General features: G+C 36.8%; 1 protein-coding gene across 2 annotated transcripts; it reads left to right on the top strand.

Moving 5' to 3' along the window:
* The first annotated feature begins 24 nt into the window (after positions 1-24).
* On the top strand, positions 25-14,577 carry NDUFB5 (NADH:ubiquinone oxidoreductase subunit B5). 2 transcript variants are annotated; one of them, XM_015071031.3, is made up of 6 exons: positions 34-252; positions 6,591-6,679; positions 7,738-7,804; positions 9,398-9,459; positions 10,674-10,780; positions 14,345-14,577. In XM_015071031.3, exons 1-6 carry the CDS (start codon positions 129-131, stop codon positions 14,463-14,465), a joined length of 570 nt encoding a protein of 189 aa, XP_014926517.1. In that variant the 5' UTR covers positions 34-128; the 3' UTR covers positions 14,466-14,577. The 2 variants fall into 2 exon arrangements, with proteins under 2 accessions (XP_053077165.1, XP_014926517.1); XM_053221190.1 differs by lacking the exon at positions 10,674-10,780 and having other exon boundaries at positions 25-252.
* Positions 14,578-14,857: the final 280 nt, after the last annotated feature.

Here is a 14,857-nt window from a genome sequence, read left to right as displayed (position 1 = left end):
GGATGGAGAAAACAGAAATAGGCTTTGCCCTCACTCAAGATGGCCACTTTCCGCCTTCGCTCTCGTTGGTAAATTGGCTCTTTCGGCTCCTGTTACTCGCCCCAGCTTTTCAATTGCCCGTAGTAGCCATGGCGGCCATGAGTCTATTGCAGCGGGCCTCGGTCACTGCAGTGGCCGCTCTTTCCGGCCGCCGGCTTGGCGCTCGACTTGGATTCGGGGGCTTCCTCACCCGTGGCTTTCCGAAGACTGTCGGTGGGTGCTAGCTTTGGGAAAAGCGCGCTCAGGGGATGTGGGATGAGAGATGAAGAGCTCCTCCGGAGTGACCTTGGTGGGATCTGGAAGGAGCTGGGAGAAATTGCGGGCTTGGGGCTTGAGAGGAGAGATGGAGCGTGGGCTTTGTGAGGAGGTCGAGGGTTTTCCTGAGGTAATCAGATCGATCGTGTTTAAATCATTAATTAGCATTTGTCAAACACTTTACCACTCAGCCATCCCAGTTGGTGCTAATTTGCGGGTGAAGTTGAGGTTAAAAAGGCACAGACCAGAGACCTAGGTGTCTCAGGCACCGGATTCTCTGTGTACATTCCACCCTAGGTTCTAGTCCCACAAGGTTGTAAGTCATGTTGCCCAGGAGCTCACTGATGTTAGTAGGCAGGTGGAGAGGCTCAGTGTTAACTCCTTCAGTAAGCACAGTGCCTACACCATACTTTCAGAGGTCCCTGCAAATGTTTTCTCTTTCTTTTAAAACCAGGAGGAAGAAAAAAAAAAAAACAAAACCTGTAATGTTAATGAATGTGTGGTAAGGAATCCAGCCTGGATTGTATTCGTTTTATATCAACGGAGTCATAAAATAGTAATTTTTAATATCTTCTTACAGTGGAAGGGGCCCATGAAGGAAAAATCCCTAGGTCCAGGAAAGTCATAATGCAGTCATGCCAGGGTTATTTGAAGCTTCTTGGAGACTGTATTGACTTCTAGGAGAGTGAATAATTATAATAGCAAAGTCTCAGATGCATTGTATTCAATCTAATTCTTTCAAAGACTCTGTGAATTAAGTACAATGTTACTATCCCCATTTTACTAATGTAGGGACTGTGACTCCGTTATTACAAAAATAATGCACTAGAGCACCAAATGTAATATTTATTGAACACCTATGTGCCATGTACCATCCTAAGATCTTAAAGATATTAATTCATTTAATCCTCTTGATCAAAAATATACCATAAGCTGTCTGCCCTGTGCAATACAAGAAGGTGGAGAGGAAGTGTACTCGAAAGCCAAAAAGATCTCCAACCTCAAAATATCTTTCTCTACCCCTTTTTTCTTCTCCCAATTTAATTTGAATTATGTCACTTCACATAGAGACTTTTCACAAAAATGATGGAAACAACTAGTGGAATTCAAGGATTTCCAGCAGGAATTTGAACCTGTTTAAAAAAAAAAAAAAACAACTACATGTGCTAACATTTCTTGATAAAATCCCTTTGTAAGCCATTTTTGATTACAAATATCCTCCTCTTCGAATACTCCCTGGAGATAGTATTTATTCATGTCTTGCTGGAGATAAACTCAGGTGAAAACCTCACTCCCAGATCCCTTTTATACGTTATTCCCCCTTTCTTGGAGTTCTGGAAGGATCAATACCAATAATCTATACCCTTTCCACTGGGACCAGGGAAGGATCTGATAGCTATAGTAGAGTCTGTGTTTCAGCCTGATTCCTGCTTTCAAAGGTATTTTGCAGGTGGTTTCATCTGTCACTGTGGAATGAAAGGTTTTAATCTGTTATGTTATTGCTTATGTCTGCCCCTATGAGACTGTAAGACCCAGGAGCAGAAAACCTTGTTTTGTTTTCTCTGGAGCTAGACTGCCTACATTCAAATCCTGGCTCCAGAGTTAGTAGCTATGTGACCTTGGGTCATCATATCTTGGAAGCTAAATGGAAAGTACTTAATTGCTTGGAACCTGTGTTTCTTTATCTTTAAAAAAAAGTTGTTTATTACAAGTGTGCTTATATTCTGTTGACAGGGAAATAAATCTAATCTCTTTACTATTGACAAGTATTTATAATCCTGAAATATATTTCTGCATAAGTTAGCATCTTTCTAGAATGTCATTTTGAAAGGTGCTTGTCTCTTACCATAAGAACTGTTAGAAAAAAAAAAAAAGAGGATGATAATTTTAACCTGCCTCATAAGGTAGTTGTGAAGAGTGAGTGGGAAAATCGACAGCACCTAGATTTAGAAGCATTGGTTTACTAACAGGCCCTGTGGCGACCCCTTTCTTATACATGTAGTACTGACATGTTGTCTTCATTCACCGTCCTTGAAAACTTTCCTCAGGAAATAAGCAGATACAAGTGTTCTATTTAAATTGTTTATCAAGTGTCTAATATCAAGGAATTATAGAAATGAGTTTAAGTTCTTCCCTCAGCTGCAGTAGCTTTAATATGAAGACTGATGTGTGCACATTATGGTTTAAAAAAACTGAGAAGAAATATTTAAATGATTACATAAACAAAGTGATATGGAGTTAATTCAGATGTAGAAGATGGGGCATTTTAAGTGGATTCTGGATAGTTTTAACAGCTGCAATTGGCAGAAGAATAGAGGATGTATTTTCTGATATATCTGAATATGGGGGGTCTTGAGATAGGTAGATGTTGAAAGAAAAGGCTTAAGAAAGGGAACTTGGGACCAAGTTGGGGGAGTGGAGGACTGAATACAAAACCAAAGTATCTTAACTGTTTTGTAGGCTGCAGAGAGTGTTTTAGCAGGAGACCAAATCAGTAGTGTGTTTTGGGAAGATGCTTCTGAATTTGGATGGCTTATAAGGGGGTGTTGGTTACTTAAGCCAGTGAGGTAAAGAAGGCAGGAAAGAAAAGTTGAATCTTAGAATCAAGAGGCCTTGACAATTGATGAATGAGGGGTAGGTGCAAGGAAGATGAATGAGTTTTTTAGCCTGGGTAATTGAGCTGGTGGAGTCATTAACTGGGAATAGTCTGAGAATGAAGGAAAGAAAATGGCTAGTTTTTGATTGTTGTCTTAGAGACACAAAACCTACGTTATCTTATTTGACCTTCACAAATATCACAGTTGTCAAAAACCATGTAAGCAGTATTCACCCTAATATTTTTAGATTGTAAGCAGGTGGCCTGACTATATCAACAACAAATCATGAAGGCTCAGAATGTTTGAGAAGAGTTTAGTGCTATGAAATATACTTTAGAACAGTTAATAATAATAATAATAACAGTAATAAAATAATAAGTTATTTAGCACATTTAATGACATGAATAACTTGTTTAACAGTAAAGGTAATTATATGGAAAGCAAGCAAGCAGTTCACTTTACTAACTGCATTAATATTGCTAGAATACAGCCAGACCAAGCATTCTTCCATAGTTTTTTTATGTTACATTTTTTTTATCTGTTAATGGTGTTATGCATAATCAGTTGTCCCTAAAACCAGGTAGTTTAATCCATGTCTTTCTCTCTGGGTAGTGTGTGTGTGTTTGCCTGCCTGCCTGCCTGCCCAGTTGAAAGGGAAAGTTGGGAGTACACTGTCTCTTCTGAGTAGATTTACTTTCAGAGAGTGAGGAAGGATCCCAACTGACATTTAATTTACTTAAGAAATGTAAATTCCAGCGTATTTATGGAGCATCCACTATGTGGCAGACACTAAAAGGTACTAGGGATACAGTACTGAATAATGCAGTCCTTGACCTCATGCACTTCAACAAAATAATCAGGCTTAGTGTGTATTGCTCTAAAAGAACTAACCAAATGATATCATGGAGGATAAGTAGGAGGCCAGCTTTGGATAGGGTAGTCAGAGAAGACCTCTTCGGGGAGGTTACATTTGAACTTGGTCCTGAAGGATGGAGGTGTGGCGGTAACTGTTCAAAGAGCCTGGGGAAAAGCTTTTCGGCAAAGAGTGCAAAAACTTGAAGTCTAGAAAGAGTTCTTGGAGTTGGAAGGAAATCATTGAGACTGATAAGTTGGAAAGGTATGCCTTTTTGTTCTAAGACAGGCCATGTGTTCTGATTCTTTGAGGAAAAGGACCTTAGATATCCTCTAGGCCAACCCGTAGAATATCCTTTTTACGTCCCACTGTTGACACTTGAATAACTCCAAAAAGGGGACTGGAGAGGCAGTCCAATTTTATTTTGAACCACTAAAATGGTTAGAAACTTCTTCCTTGTATTAAGCTGAAAATTACTCCTGGTTCCTCCTTTCAGGTCAGCACAGAATAGTGTGACCCTTTGTTATGGGATAGCCCTTCACCTATTTAAAGACACTTCTCTGCTTTCTACCCAGACTTCTTTTTTGTAGGCCAAACAAGCAGTTGCATTTCTTTAAGCTTCAGTATATCAGTTTCCAGGTTGTTTGCCATACTGGTTGCTTAAGTTGGGGTATGCTCCAGATTGTTCCTCTAAAACAGTATACTCTGGGATGGACACACTTCTGCAGGTGTAATTAGGAGATGGAGGTGGGTGTTCCTCCTGTTTTGACCCTACACTTCTCGTACATAAGATTAGGATTGAACTGTCTTTGACTTTCTTGGTTACCATATCACACCAATGACTCTGCTTAAGTCTGTGAGCAACTTTTGGGAGGTCCAGTCAGGACTTTCCACTTCTTATATTTAATCCTTTTAGATTTACCCTTTTATAAATGTGTGTGAGGACTTTTGGGGATCCTATTTCATCATCAGTGTAGTAGCCATCCTTGTAGCAGTAGCTTTGTGTCATCAGGAATGCCATTTTCACCTCATCCAGGCCATTTGTAGAAATCTCAACTTCTCAGAGCTTTGGATGGAGCCTTTTGGCAGGTTGTTGGATTAAGTAATCAGCACCTTTTGGGTATAATCGATCAGTTACCCATTATAAATTCATCTAATTTGCTACTTCTCTCACCTTTTAATGCCCCTTCCTCATACCCCCCATCTCCACCATCCTGTCTATACAGGAACCTTACTTCTGGGCCTGGTTTTTTCTGACATTGCATCCTGTTTCTTTCCTTTGTTGGAAAGAATAGTCTAGCACAGGGCCTACACATAGAATAGAATTAATGCGTGGTTTGTACTATTAACCAGCTCTTTTTTTTGCATCTAGTCCACAAAGAATTCCAATGTACCTTTCAAATGATTTTCTGAAATATATAATCACTTTGCCACATTCTCTTGCTATTTTAGAAACTTTAGTAGTGTGAATTGTACACAGTAAATGCATGCCAACTTCGAATTCTCTTGTGAATTAACTTTCTAAATTCATTGCAAGCTACTATAGGTGATACCAAAATTAAGAATATAGTTCCTACCTTCAAGACATTTATATTTCAGTGGAAGCGGTGAAAGCAAGTATGCATATCACTAGAATATACAACAGTTCAGAAGTAGGAGACATCTCATGTGATTGGGAATAATGTTGGTTTTTGGAGGTTAAAATGTCATCTGGGCCTAATAATATCAGGAGAGGGAAAGGCATTCCAGACATTTAAGCTTGAACAAAGGATACAAATCTTTATGACCTCTATTATAACTAAAATTACTTTAATGGGGAATTAGTTTTGTATTCTGCAGTGACTCCCATGGGAAATTTTTTTGAATACACTTTCATACAGCAGAAACCATAATCTCAGTTTCCCAGTAACAGTGAGATCCTTTCCTGCTTTCAGCACAAGGGCTTAGAGTGCCTGCAGTGATCCTTCCAGGCATCCAAGAAAGGGAAATCATGTAGAAATAAGCTTAGGGGTGAAATTTTGCCTCAGTTTATCTCCAGTGAGGCTTGACTGCATACTGTCCAAGGGAGAATTTGAAAAGGAGAATATTCACAACCAGAAATGGCTTACAAGGGTGCCTGGGTGACTCAGTCAGTTCAGCGTCTGACTCTTGATTTCAGCTCAGGTCATGATCCCAGGGTTGTGGGTTCGAGCTGCATTGGGCTCTGCACTGAGCATGGAGCCTGCTTAGGATTCTCTCTCTCTTTTCCTCCCTCTCTCTCTTTCTCTCTTTTCCTCTGCTCATGCTCTCTCTCTCTCTCTCTAAAATAAAATTGAAGAAAAGAAAGAAAGAAATGGCTTACAGACCGATTTTATCAAGATATGTTAGAGTATTTACTTTTAACAAGTTCAAGTTCCTGCTGGAGATATGTGGAATAAATATCTTTCATCTATTTTGCTGCAAATCCCTGATGTATATTTCCTCATCATATGAAGTGACACAATTTAAGTTTATTTATTTTATAGCATTAGCAGATATTTATTGCAGAGATAAACAAAGATAATTAGCCCACCAAGAGTATCTAACCTCCCTGCCTGCTCTGGAAACAAATTTAGACAATTATTTAGATATCTCTTTAAAGCTGAATAAAAATGAAGAGAGCTAGAGTTTACAATAGTACATTAGTGTTTGTTGAAAGATACCCTATCTGCCCTGCCTTTAGTACTCAAATAAGTATGTATTTTTTGTCTTAATTCATATTAAACATTTATGAACATACATTTTCTTATAACCTGATTTTATGTCAGAATAGAACAGTATACGTTTATGAGCCTTGTATATGTAACAGGGTAATTTAATATTGCCAGCTCCTGTGCGACACAGTGGAGATCATGGGAAAAGACTGTTTATCATCAAACCTTCTGGATTCTATGACAGGCGTTTTTTGAGTTTAATGGTGAGTCAAAAATTTTGCTAAACTAAACTCTTTATATACAAATAGGAATTTTTTTTGGGGGGGGCCTATTTAGAAAATAAGCATCTTTCATTTCGTAAAGGGTGTTGTTTCGTAAATTCACATTTCTTTTTTAAAAGATAATTGAGATTTTGTACTGTAATGTCTGATTTGTTTCTGAATTTCTTTTTAAATTAGTGAGCTTTTCGTTCTTCATAAAAAAGGATTCGTATGTATTAGAGGTAAAAAATGAGCCATTCCTTTATTCTCAAGATTGTGGGGTTTTGAAATGTAATCTGTGTTCACTGTGCATGCATGCGTGCATGCACACACCCACACACATACACTAAAGTCTATAAGTTATTAAACTTTGAAAATGGATTCATTTGGGGATAATTATTTATATTATTAAAATATTCTTTAAAATACCAAGGAACTCATTGAAAGACTTCCTTAAAGTAACTACATTATTTTGGACTACAATTTTTTATTTCTGTATTGTTCAGGAACATTGATTTCAGAGGATGAAGTGGGGTACCAGCTATATATTTGTATCTCAAGGCTCTTTAAGGAAAAGTAGAGGCCTGGCAGATAGAAGATTGTCTGGATGCTGCCCTCTAGACCTCTTGCTCGCCCATTGTGCTCAATGCCCCTCTTCACTCTCCTGGTTGAGCTCCCACTTTTCTTGTCATGACCAACTCAAACTCTACAGTGGGTAACAACACCCAGATGTTTTTGCACTTCCCATCTTAATACAAAAATTTCTCAACTTTTATTACATCGCCTTAATCAAAAATGGGAAAATCACTTAAACATATATTGTATTACCCTTTTACAATTAATCCTTACTTTTTCTTTCATTTTTGCTTCCAAATATAGGCATCTAAAGGTTAGAGCAAAAGAAAATCTCAGAAATAAATACTTTGGTACCACATCTCCAATATGGCAAATTTATTTGACAGGCAATGGAAGGAAATCCAAAATTGAAGACAGTTTAAGAGTGGGGAAAGAAAGTTAGGTAATGGTTATGTTACGTGAAAACTATTTTTTAATCTCAACAGAAATTCTACATTTTGTTGACTGGGATTCCAGTAGCAATTGGCATAACTCTGGTGAATATATTCATTGGTAAGTACCTCTCCAACCAAACTGGTAAATTTTTAAAACTCATGTACATTAATAACAGAAGGAAATTATGAATGTTATAAGAAAATATTATTTAAATAATAAACATGAGATTTTATTTTACAGTAACCAGATCTCAATCTGCAACAGGGTACAATGTTGTTTTTTTAAAGAGTTTTTTTCCCTTCAAGAACCTTGAAGGTCACCAACTCTGTACAGAGGCCACAAATGGCTTCAGAAAGCCTTGTTTTCCTCCTTCTTGTTATTTCTCCAAACCGGCTTTGACAAGTCTGAATTAAAAAAAAAAAAAAAATAGAGATAGAGGTGGAAGAGAGGCTAAAGGATGGAAGAATTTTTTTATGCATCTTGGAATATGTAAAATTATAATCTAAAAAAGAATGAAACTGTGAATGACAGTGCAAATTAGATTTTCATGGGAAACTCTGCCCAAACTACTTCTAACATCTTGACTCCTAAAATATTTTGTCTAGTAGTGGTAGGGAAAACCAGAGGGAATAATGTGTCTTTTATTATATTTTGTTACGTTGTATAAAAACAATGTGAAACTCTCCTATCATGCCTTAGACAATAGACAATGCCTTACAAGTAGAAGACATCTAAAAAATACCTAATGAATGAAATGCTTTTATTTTTTTTTTTATTTTTTTTTTCTAACGTTTATTTATTTTTGAGACAGAGAGAGACAGAGCATGAACGGGGGAGGGGCAGAGAGAGAGGGAGACACAGAATCGGAAGCAGGCTCCAGGCTCTGAGCCATCAGCCCAGAGCCCGACGCGGGGCGCGAACTCACGGACCGCGAGACCGTGACCTGAGCTGAAGTGGGACGCTTAACCGACTGAGCCACCCAGGCGCCCCATGAATGAAATGATTTTAAACCACATTAAAGTTAATCTAAAATACAGGTGACCCTTGAACGACGTGGTGGTATCAACCCCTTGCTCAATCAGAGATCCACATATAAGTTTTTGACTCCCCCAAAACTTAACTACTGATTGCCTATTGTTGACCAGAAACCTTACTGATAACATAAACAGTTGGTTAACACATACTTTGTGTATTTTTTATATTATACAAAGTATTCTTTGTATAAAGTGATAAAGAATTCTTGTGATAAAGTTAGCTAGAGAAAAGACAGTGTTATTAAAAAAATGATAAAGAAGGGTGCTTGGGTGGCTCAGTTGGTTAAGCGTCCAACTCTTGATTTCAGCTCTAGTTATCATCTCATGGTTCGAGTTCAAGCTTCATATCGGGCTCTGTGCTGAGTTGCAGAGCCTGCTTGGGATTCTCTGTCTCCCTCTGTCTCTGCTCCTCCCCTGCTCCCACACTCTCCTCTCAAATAAATAAACTTTAAAAAAAAAAAAAGAGAGAGAAAATACAGTACTGTACTGTAAAAAAATCCACGTGTAAGTGACCCCATGCCATTCAAAACCATGTTGTTCAAGGGTCAACTGTATTTGATATCTTCATTAGTACAGAGCTTTCTTTAAAACCACAAGAGGTTGGTTTCTTAAATAGTGGAAAATTAATATTACAAACTGCTGATACTAATTGTACATCACTATTTTCTCTTATTAGGTGAGGCTGAGTTAGCAGAAATTCCAGAAGGCTATATCCCAGAACACTGGGAATACTTCAAGGTTGGTATAGGCCATTGAAAGTTACTTTCCATTAGGTGTCTTGTCAGTGTACTGATTAATGTCTCAATTTAGCAATTATGATATATTCAATTTTTGGTGTGAGGGAGATGACACATTTTGTGCTCACTTTTTACAAGCAACTTCTTTTGGTCATTTGTTTTATTGCTTTATGCTGTATGTTTTTTTAAAGAATGACTCTGCAGTGCATTCTCATCCTAGCATATTAACCATCAGAACATATCCGAAGTTCAATGCCATAGGAAAGATTTTACCAATACTAATGCTTAGCTATTCTTTATCAAGCACCTACTGTGTAGCAGGGGCTATGGTAGTGTTTTGTAAATATTACCGTGTTCCATGTGAAATGTGCTATTATTATCCCCAATTCAGAGGTGAGGAGACTGAGGCATAAAAGAGGAGAAGTGACCTGTCCAAAAGGTAGGGCCAGTATTTGAACCTACGCAGGCTTGATCTGAGAGCCTGTGCTGTCATTTTAGCACACTGTCCCTGCTACTAAAACAGCAGCGTCGGGCTGCTACGAAAGCAGCATCAGGTTCTGCACTGATGGTGTGGGGCCTGCTTGGGAATCTCTAAAGTTAATTCTGTTACGTGTCTTTATAAGTGTTGTGGTGAGATGGCCTTGAGTAGAGTATATTCTGTCATGTTTTATTATCTGACTGAACTATATTTCAGAAAAATATATCATTAATATAGCATTATTATATCTTAAGGCAAGCCATACAAATAGTTTATCTGTGCTGAGAGAAGGAGCTTCAGTTTTTCATCACCAAACCCTGGGTTTAGCTCTTAAATTAGCCACTTAAGATCCTCAGTGTAGTATAATGGCAAAACACACAGATTTTGGAGTCAGACAGACCCAGTTTGCATCCAGATCCTGGCACTTAGTAACTGTATAACTTTGCAAAATTTGCTCATCTATAAAATGGGGACAAAAATAATATCCACCTAATGGATTAAAGTAATTTAAAAAATATATAAAGTAGTTAGCATTTAGTTAGTATTATTGATTTACCTGAGATGGGCATTTTTTTAATATTAAATATAATTTATTATCAGATTGGTTTCCATACAACACCCAGTGTTCATCTCAACAGGTGTCCTTCTCAATGCCCAAGAGATGGCCATTTTGAAGAATAGTAAACTGAAAAAGCAAAGTAGTGTTCAGAAAATAATAAACAAATTTTCTCTTGTAGCATCCTATCTCAAGATGGATTGCCCGAACTTTCTTTGATAGTCCCGAAAAGAATTATGAAAAAACAATGGCTATCCTTCGAATTGAAGCTGAAAAGGCTGATTTACGGTAAAAAAGGGGAGGGGGGCAGGAAAGAAATTCCTTCCTTAGTATTGTAAGCCATAAGAAAAAAATTAAGCTGTTTCAACACTTTAGGATGCTCCATGTAAAACAATGATGATGGGGATGGATCTGGCCTGTTTAGAGTGGAGTTTATGAGTTGGAAACTGAGACTATTGGTTGATAATATCTGTCAGAGTAAAAGGAATTCTTTTTAAAATATCTCACTCTTTTGGGGCGCCTGGGTGGCTCGGTCAGTTGAGCGTCCGACTTTGGCTCAGGTCTCATGATCTCACAGTTCATGGGTTTGAGCCCCACATTGGGCTCTGTGCTGACAGCTCAGAGCCTGGAGCCTGCTTCGGATTCTGTGTCTCCCTCTCTCTCTGCACCCAGCCCCACCCCCGCCCCCTGCCCCGGGCTCACTCTCTCTCACTCTCTCTCCAAAAAAGACACTAAAAAAAATTTTTTTTTTAATTCTTACTCTTTTAAATGCAGGGAAGCCCTCTCCTCCATCTATGCCCCACCTCCCTCAATTTCCTTTCCTCCTCTACCTAGTCTCATCCTTAAAAGTGACTATTTAATTATTTCTTGTATATGTCCCTAGAAGAAAATTTATGCCTTAAAAATATATTTTGTATATCATTTGAAAATATATTAACACAAATAGAATCCTCTTATAGACACCGCTCTGTACCTTGCCTTCATTTCATTTAAATAGATCTTGGTGATCTTTCTATAATAGTACGTACCCTGTTCATTTTAATGGCTGCATTATATATTTTACTGGATGGGTGTACCTTAATTTTTTTAACCAGTCCCTTGTTGGTACTTCGGTTCTTTATAAGTTTTTTGATAATATACATAGTGCTGTAGTCAGTATCCTTCTACATAGACTTCTGCATATTTATTTAGTATATCTGGAATGTAAATTTCCTAGCAGTGGCACTGATAAACCAAATGTTATATGTTTAGATTTTAGATAGATGTTGCCAAACACTTTCCCAAAACATTGTTTATCAGTTGTTTTTTCTGTCACCAATACATGATAATTTCTGCTTTCCATACCATTCCCTGTAAATGGGATTTATCAAGCCTAAACATTTTGCTGATAAGATAGTTGAAACATGTTATTTCATTATTTCAATTTTGTATTTTTTTGTAAGGTTGAGTATTTTTTCACAATAAATCTACTAGCTGTATTTGCTTTCCCGTAAATGGCCTTTTTTTCTACTAATGTATACATTTAACTAAAATATCTTTTTGTTTGTGTTGCAAGTATGTTTTCCTGACTTGTCATTTGTGTTTTGATAGTGTAAAATTTTTTGCAGCCTAAGTGTTTTTATGTTTCAGGTTAACAGAAGTGTAGTAGTGGTAATGTGTTTCTGAACACTTACTATGTATCAGTGTTTTAATTACTTTATATATATTTACTCATTTAATTATTGTCAAGTTTGTCAGTCCTTTTCCTTAGCTTTTGGGATTTTGTGTCATGCATAGGTTTTTGATAGTAATTAAATAGGGAAATATTTAAGTCCAAATTATTATTTTTTTTAATGTTCACTCATGTTTCCTTTTGCTACTTTTAAATGTGATCCTGTCTGAGATTTATTTTAGTGTTTGTAGTGAGGTTTACATACAGTCATATGCATCCATTAAGTTCAGTGGGTTTTGACCAAGGAAAATAGCTGTGTAACCATCTCAGTCACCTACTGAGCCTCTTTCTTGTGCCTTCAGTCATTCCCCATCCCCTACTCTTGGTCCCAGTCTACCACTGATCTGCTTTCTGTTATTCTCTTTTAAACTTAATAGTTTATAAAAATTGCTATGATAGTAAAAAATATATATATATATATTTAAATGATTAAAAGAACTAGATATGTAATCATACATGTATATAGTTACCATATGGAATTGTTGTTATGTATTTAAGAGCATGGAACCAGCAATATGGCTCATACTTAGTAACATTGGACTTTTTTGAACTTCAGACATACACCTTTGAGTTCCAATTAAAAGTTAGATCCTAGAATTCCTTAGACATATAGAGATTTTAAATAATTTCCAAACAAAGTAAAAACCAAAACAAAAGCGTGACTTCTACCCCCAAAGGAAAGATGCTGTTGTGAGGATGGAACAGGAGTACCTATGTTTTTAAAAAAGTATATGTTTAGGTGAGCGCCTGGGTGGCTCAGTTGGTTAAGCGTCAGATTCTTGATTTTGGCTCAGGTCATGATGTCATGGTTCATGGGTTTGAGCCCCACGTTGGGCTCTGCACTGATAGCATCGGGCCTGCTTGGGATTCTCTCTTCCCCTCCTCTGCTCATGCTGTCTCTCTCAAAAATAAGTAAACATTAAAAAAAATTTTTTTAAGTATATGTATAGGTATTTGGAAAACTGAAGCATAAAAGAAAGATACAAAATAGAAAGGGACTGTCTCCCATAATTGTTTCTGCCTAAAGATAACTATTATTTTTTGCCCTCCACATTTTTTAATACTCTCTGCATGTGTATGAATACATATTAGTTTCTGTTTTTTAGTGAAATGGGAAGATGCTACACATACTCATTTTGTACTTTGCATTTTTAATCTAACCCTATATGTATCATCTCTATTTACTATATACAGATTTTCTTCATTCTTTTTAACAGGTGCCTAGTAGTCTATTGTAAGGGTAAAACCAGTCCTTCTTATGAATATTTTAATATTTGCATTTTGGATAATTACATTCTAAAGAGTAGAAAAAAAGGATAATATAATATATAATCCTTAAAAAAAAAGAATACACTCTCTTACATACACAATACAAAGGTAGGTAGTCTCTCATAGGTAGGGTTAGCGGGCTGGTTAAGGTTAATAAAGTGCATTATTTAACTGTGATAAATTTCCAGTCAGATGAAAAACTTAATATGTAGTCTATAAAAATGGAAAGGAAAGGTTTTGTGGAAAGGGCCTATTTCAAAAATATGTGGTCTCAAGAGGGTTTTCTAGAAGGCAAGAAGATAGGAGATGCATTACCACTATTCAAGTGAAAGTGATCCATCCAGATAAAGAGCTGGGACAAGAGGAAAGAATAGATTACCAATTCAAGTGATGTTTTAGTGATTAAAAACAGTATCTGTGGGCTAACTACATAAGCAAGATAATGAAAGTCAAAAATAAGCCCCAAATTTTTCTTACAGGTGCATATCAGATAAATGTATACACATGGATCTGTGGAGGTATATTAATACTTTACATACATACATACATAAATTTATTTATTTATTTATTTAGAGAGAAAGAGAGTATGTGTGAGCATGGGAGGAGCAGAGGGAGAGAGAATTTGAAGAAGAATTTGAAGAATAGTCAGTTCAGAGCCTGATATGAGACTCGCTCCCCTGACCCTGGGATCATGACCTGAGCTGAAATCAAGAGTCAGATGCCCAAACGACTGAGTCATCCTGGTGTCCCTTACATAAAGTACTTTAGATAATACTTTACACAAAATCAAAAGACTCTCTTTATGGAGATAATTCATTAATTTTGCAGTTGGAAATGATGGAATCACAGTATTGCTGTTCTGTTTGTTACAGATTAAAGGAGCTAGAAGTCCGAAAGTTAATGCGTGCAAGAGGCGATGGTCCCTGGTATCAGTATCCAACCATTGACAAGGCGCTGATTGATCATTCTCCAAAAGCAACTCCTGACAACTAATCCTTTGTTTCTCTAAATACAAAATATATTCTCTTTAGGGGAAAATTAATTAATATATTCTGTATTTTTTGTTCACGTGATGAATAAAAGATCTCCATTGCTTTTTTTCTCAGCATTGGTTGAGATTAAAATTTTGTGTGGGATTTTAATTTTTTTCAGTTTTATTGAGGCATAATTGACAAAATTGCAAGACATTTGAAGTGTACATTATGATGATTTGGTATACACTGTGAAAGGCAGATTAAGACTTGATTTGTGGGTTTTGCTTCCTCTAAGGTTTATCATATAATAAAAAAAAACTTGGACAAATAGAAATTTACGAACTACTAATGGTGTAACTTTAAAAGTCTAATGTTTTAGTTGTCTGATAATTAGAAATCAGAGAAGTCTAA

The sequence above is a fragment of the Acinonyx jubatus genome, chromosome C2 (assembly GCF_027475565.1).
Source record: "Acinonyx jubatus isolate Ajub_Pintada_27869175 chromosome C2, VMU_Ajub_asm_v1.0, whole genome shotgun sequence".
Lineage (NCBI taxonomy): Eukaryota > Metazoa > Chordata > Mammalia > Carnivora > Felidae > Acinonyx > Acinonyx jubatus.
Note: the sequence above shows the minus strand (reverse complement) of the source record. Positions and strands in the feature narration are given on the sequence as shown.

Bases quoted from the DNA above. Each gene is read 5' to 3' on its own strand.
- NDUFB5 (XM_015071031.3), top strand. From the start codon at position 129: ATGGCGGCCATGAGTCTATTGCAGCGGGCCTCGGTCACTGCAGTGGCC. The intron at 7,805-9,397 runs GTAAGTACCTCT...TTCTCTTATTAG, and splicing joins TCTGGTGAATATATTCATTG to GTGAGGCTGAGTTAGCAGAA. The intron at 9,460-10,673 runs GTTGGTATAGGC...TTTCTCTTGTAG, and splicing joins AACACTGGGAATACTTCAAG to CATCCTATCTCAAGATGGAT.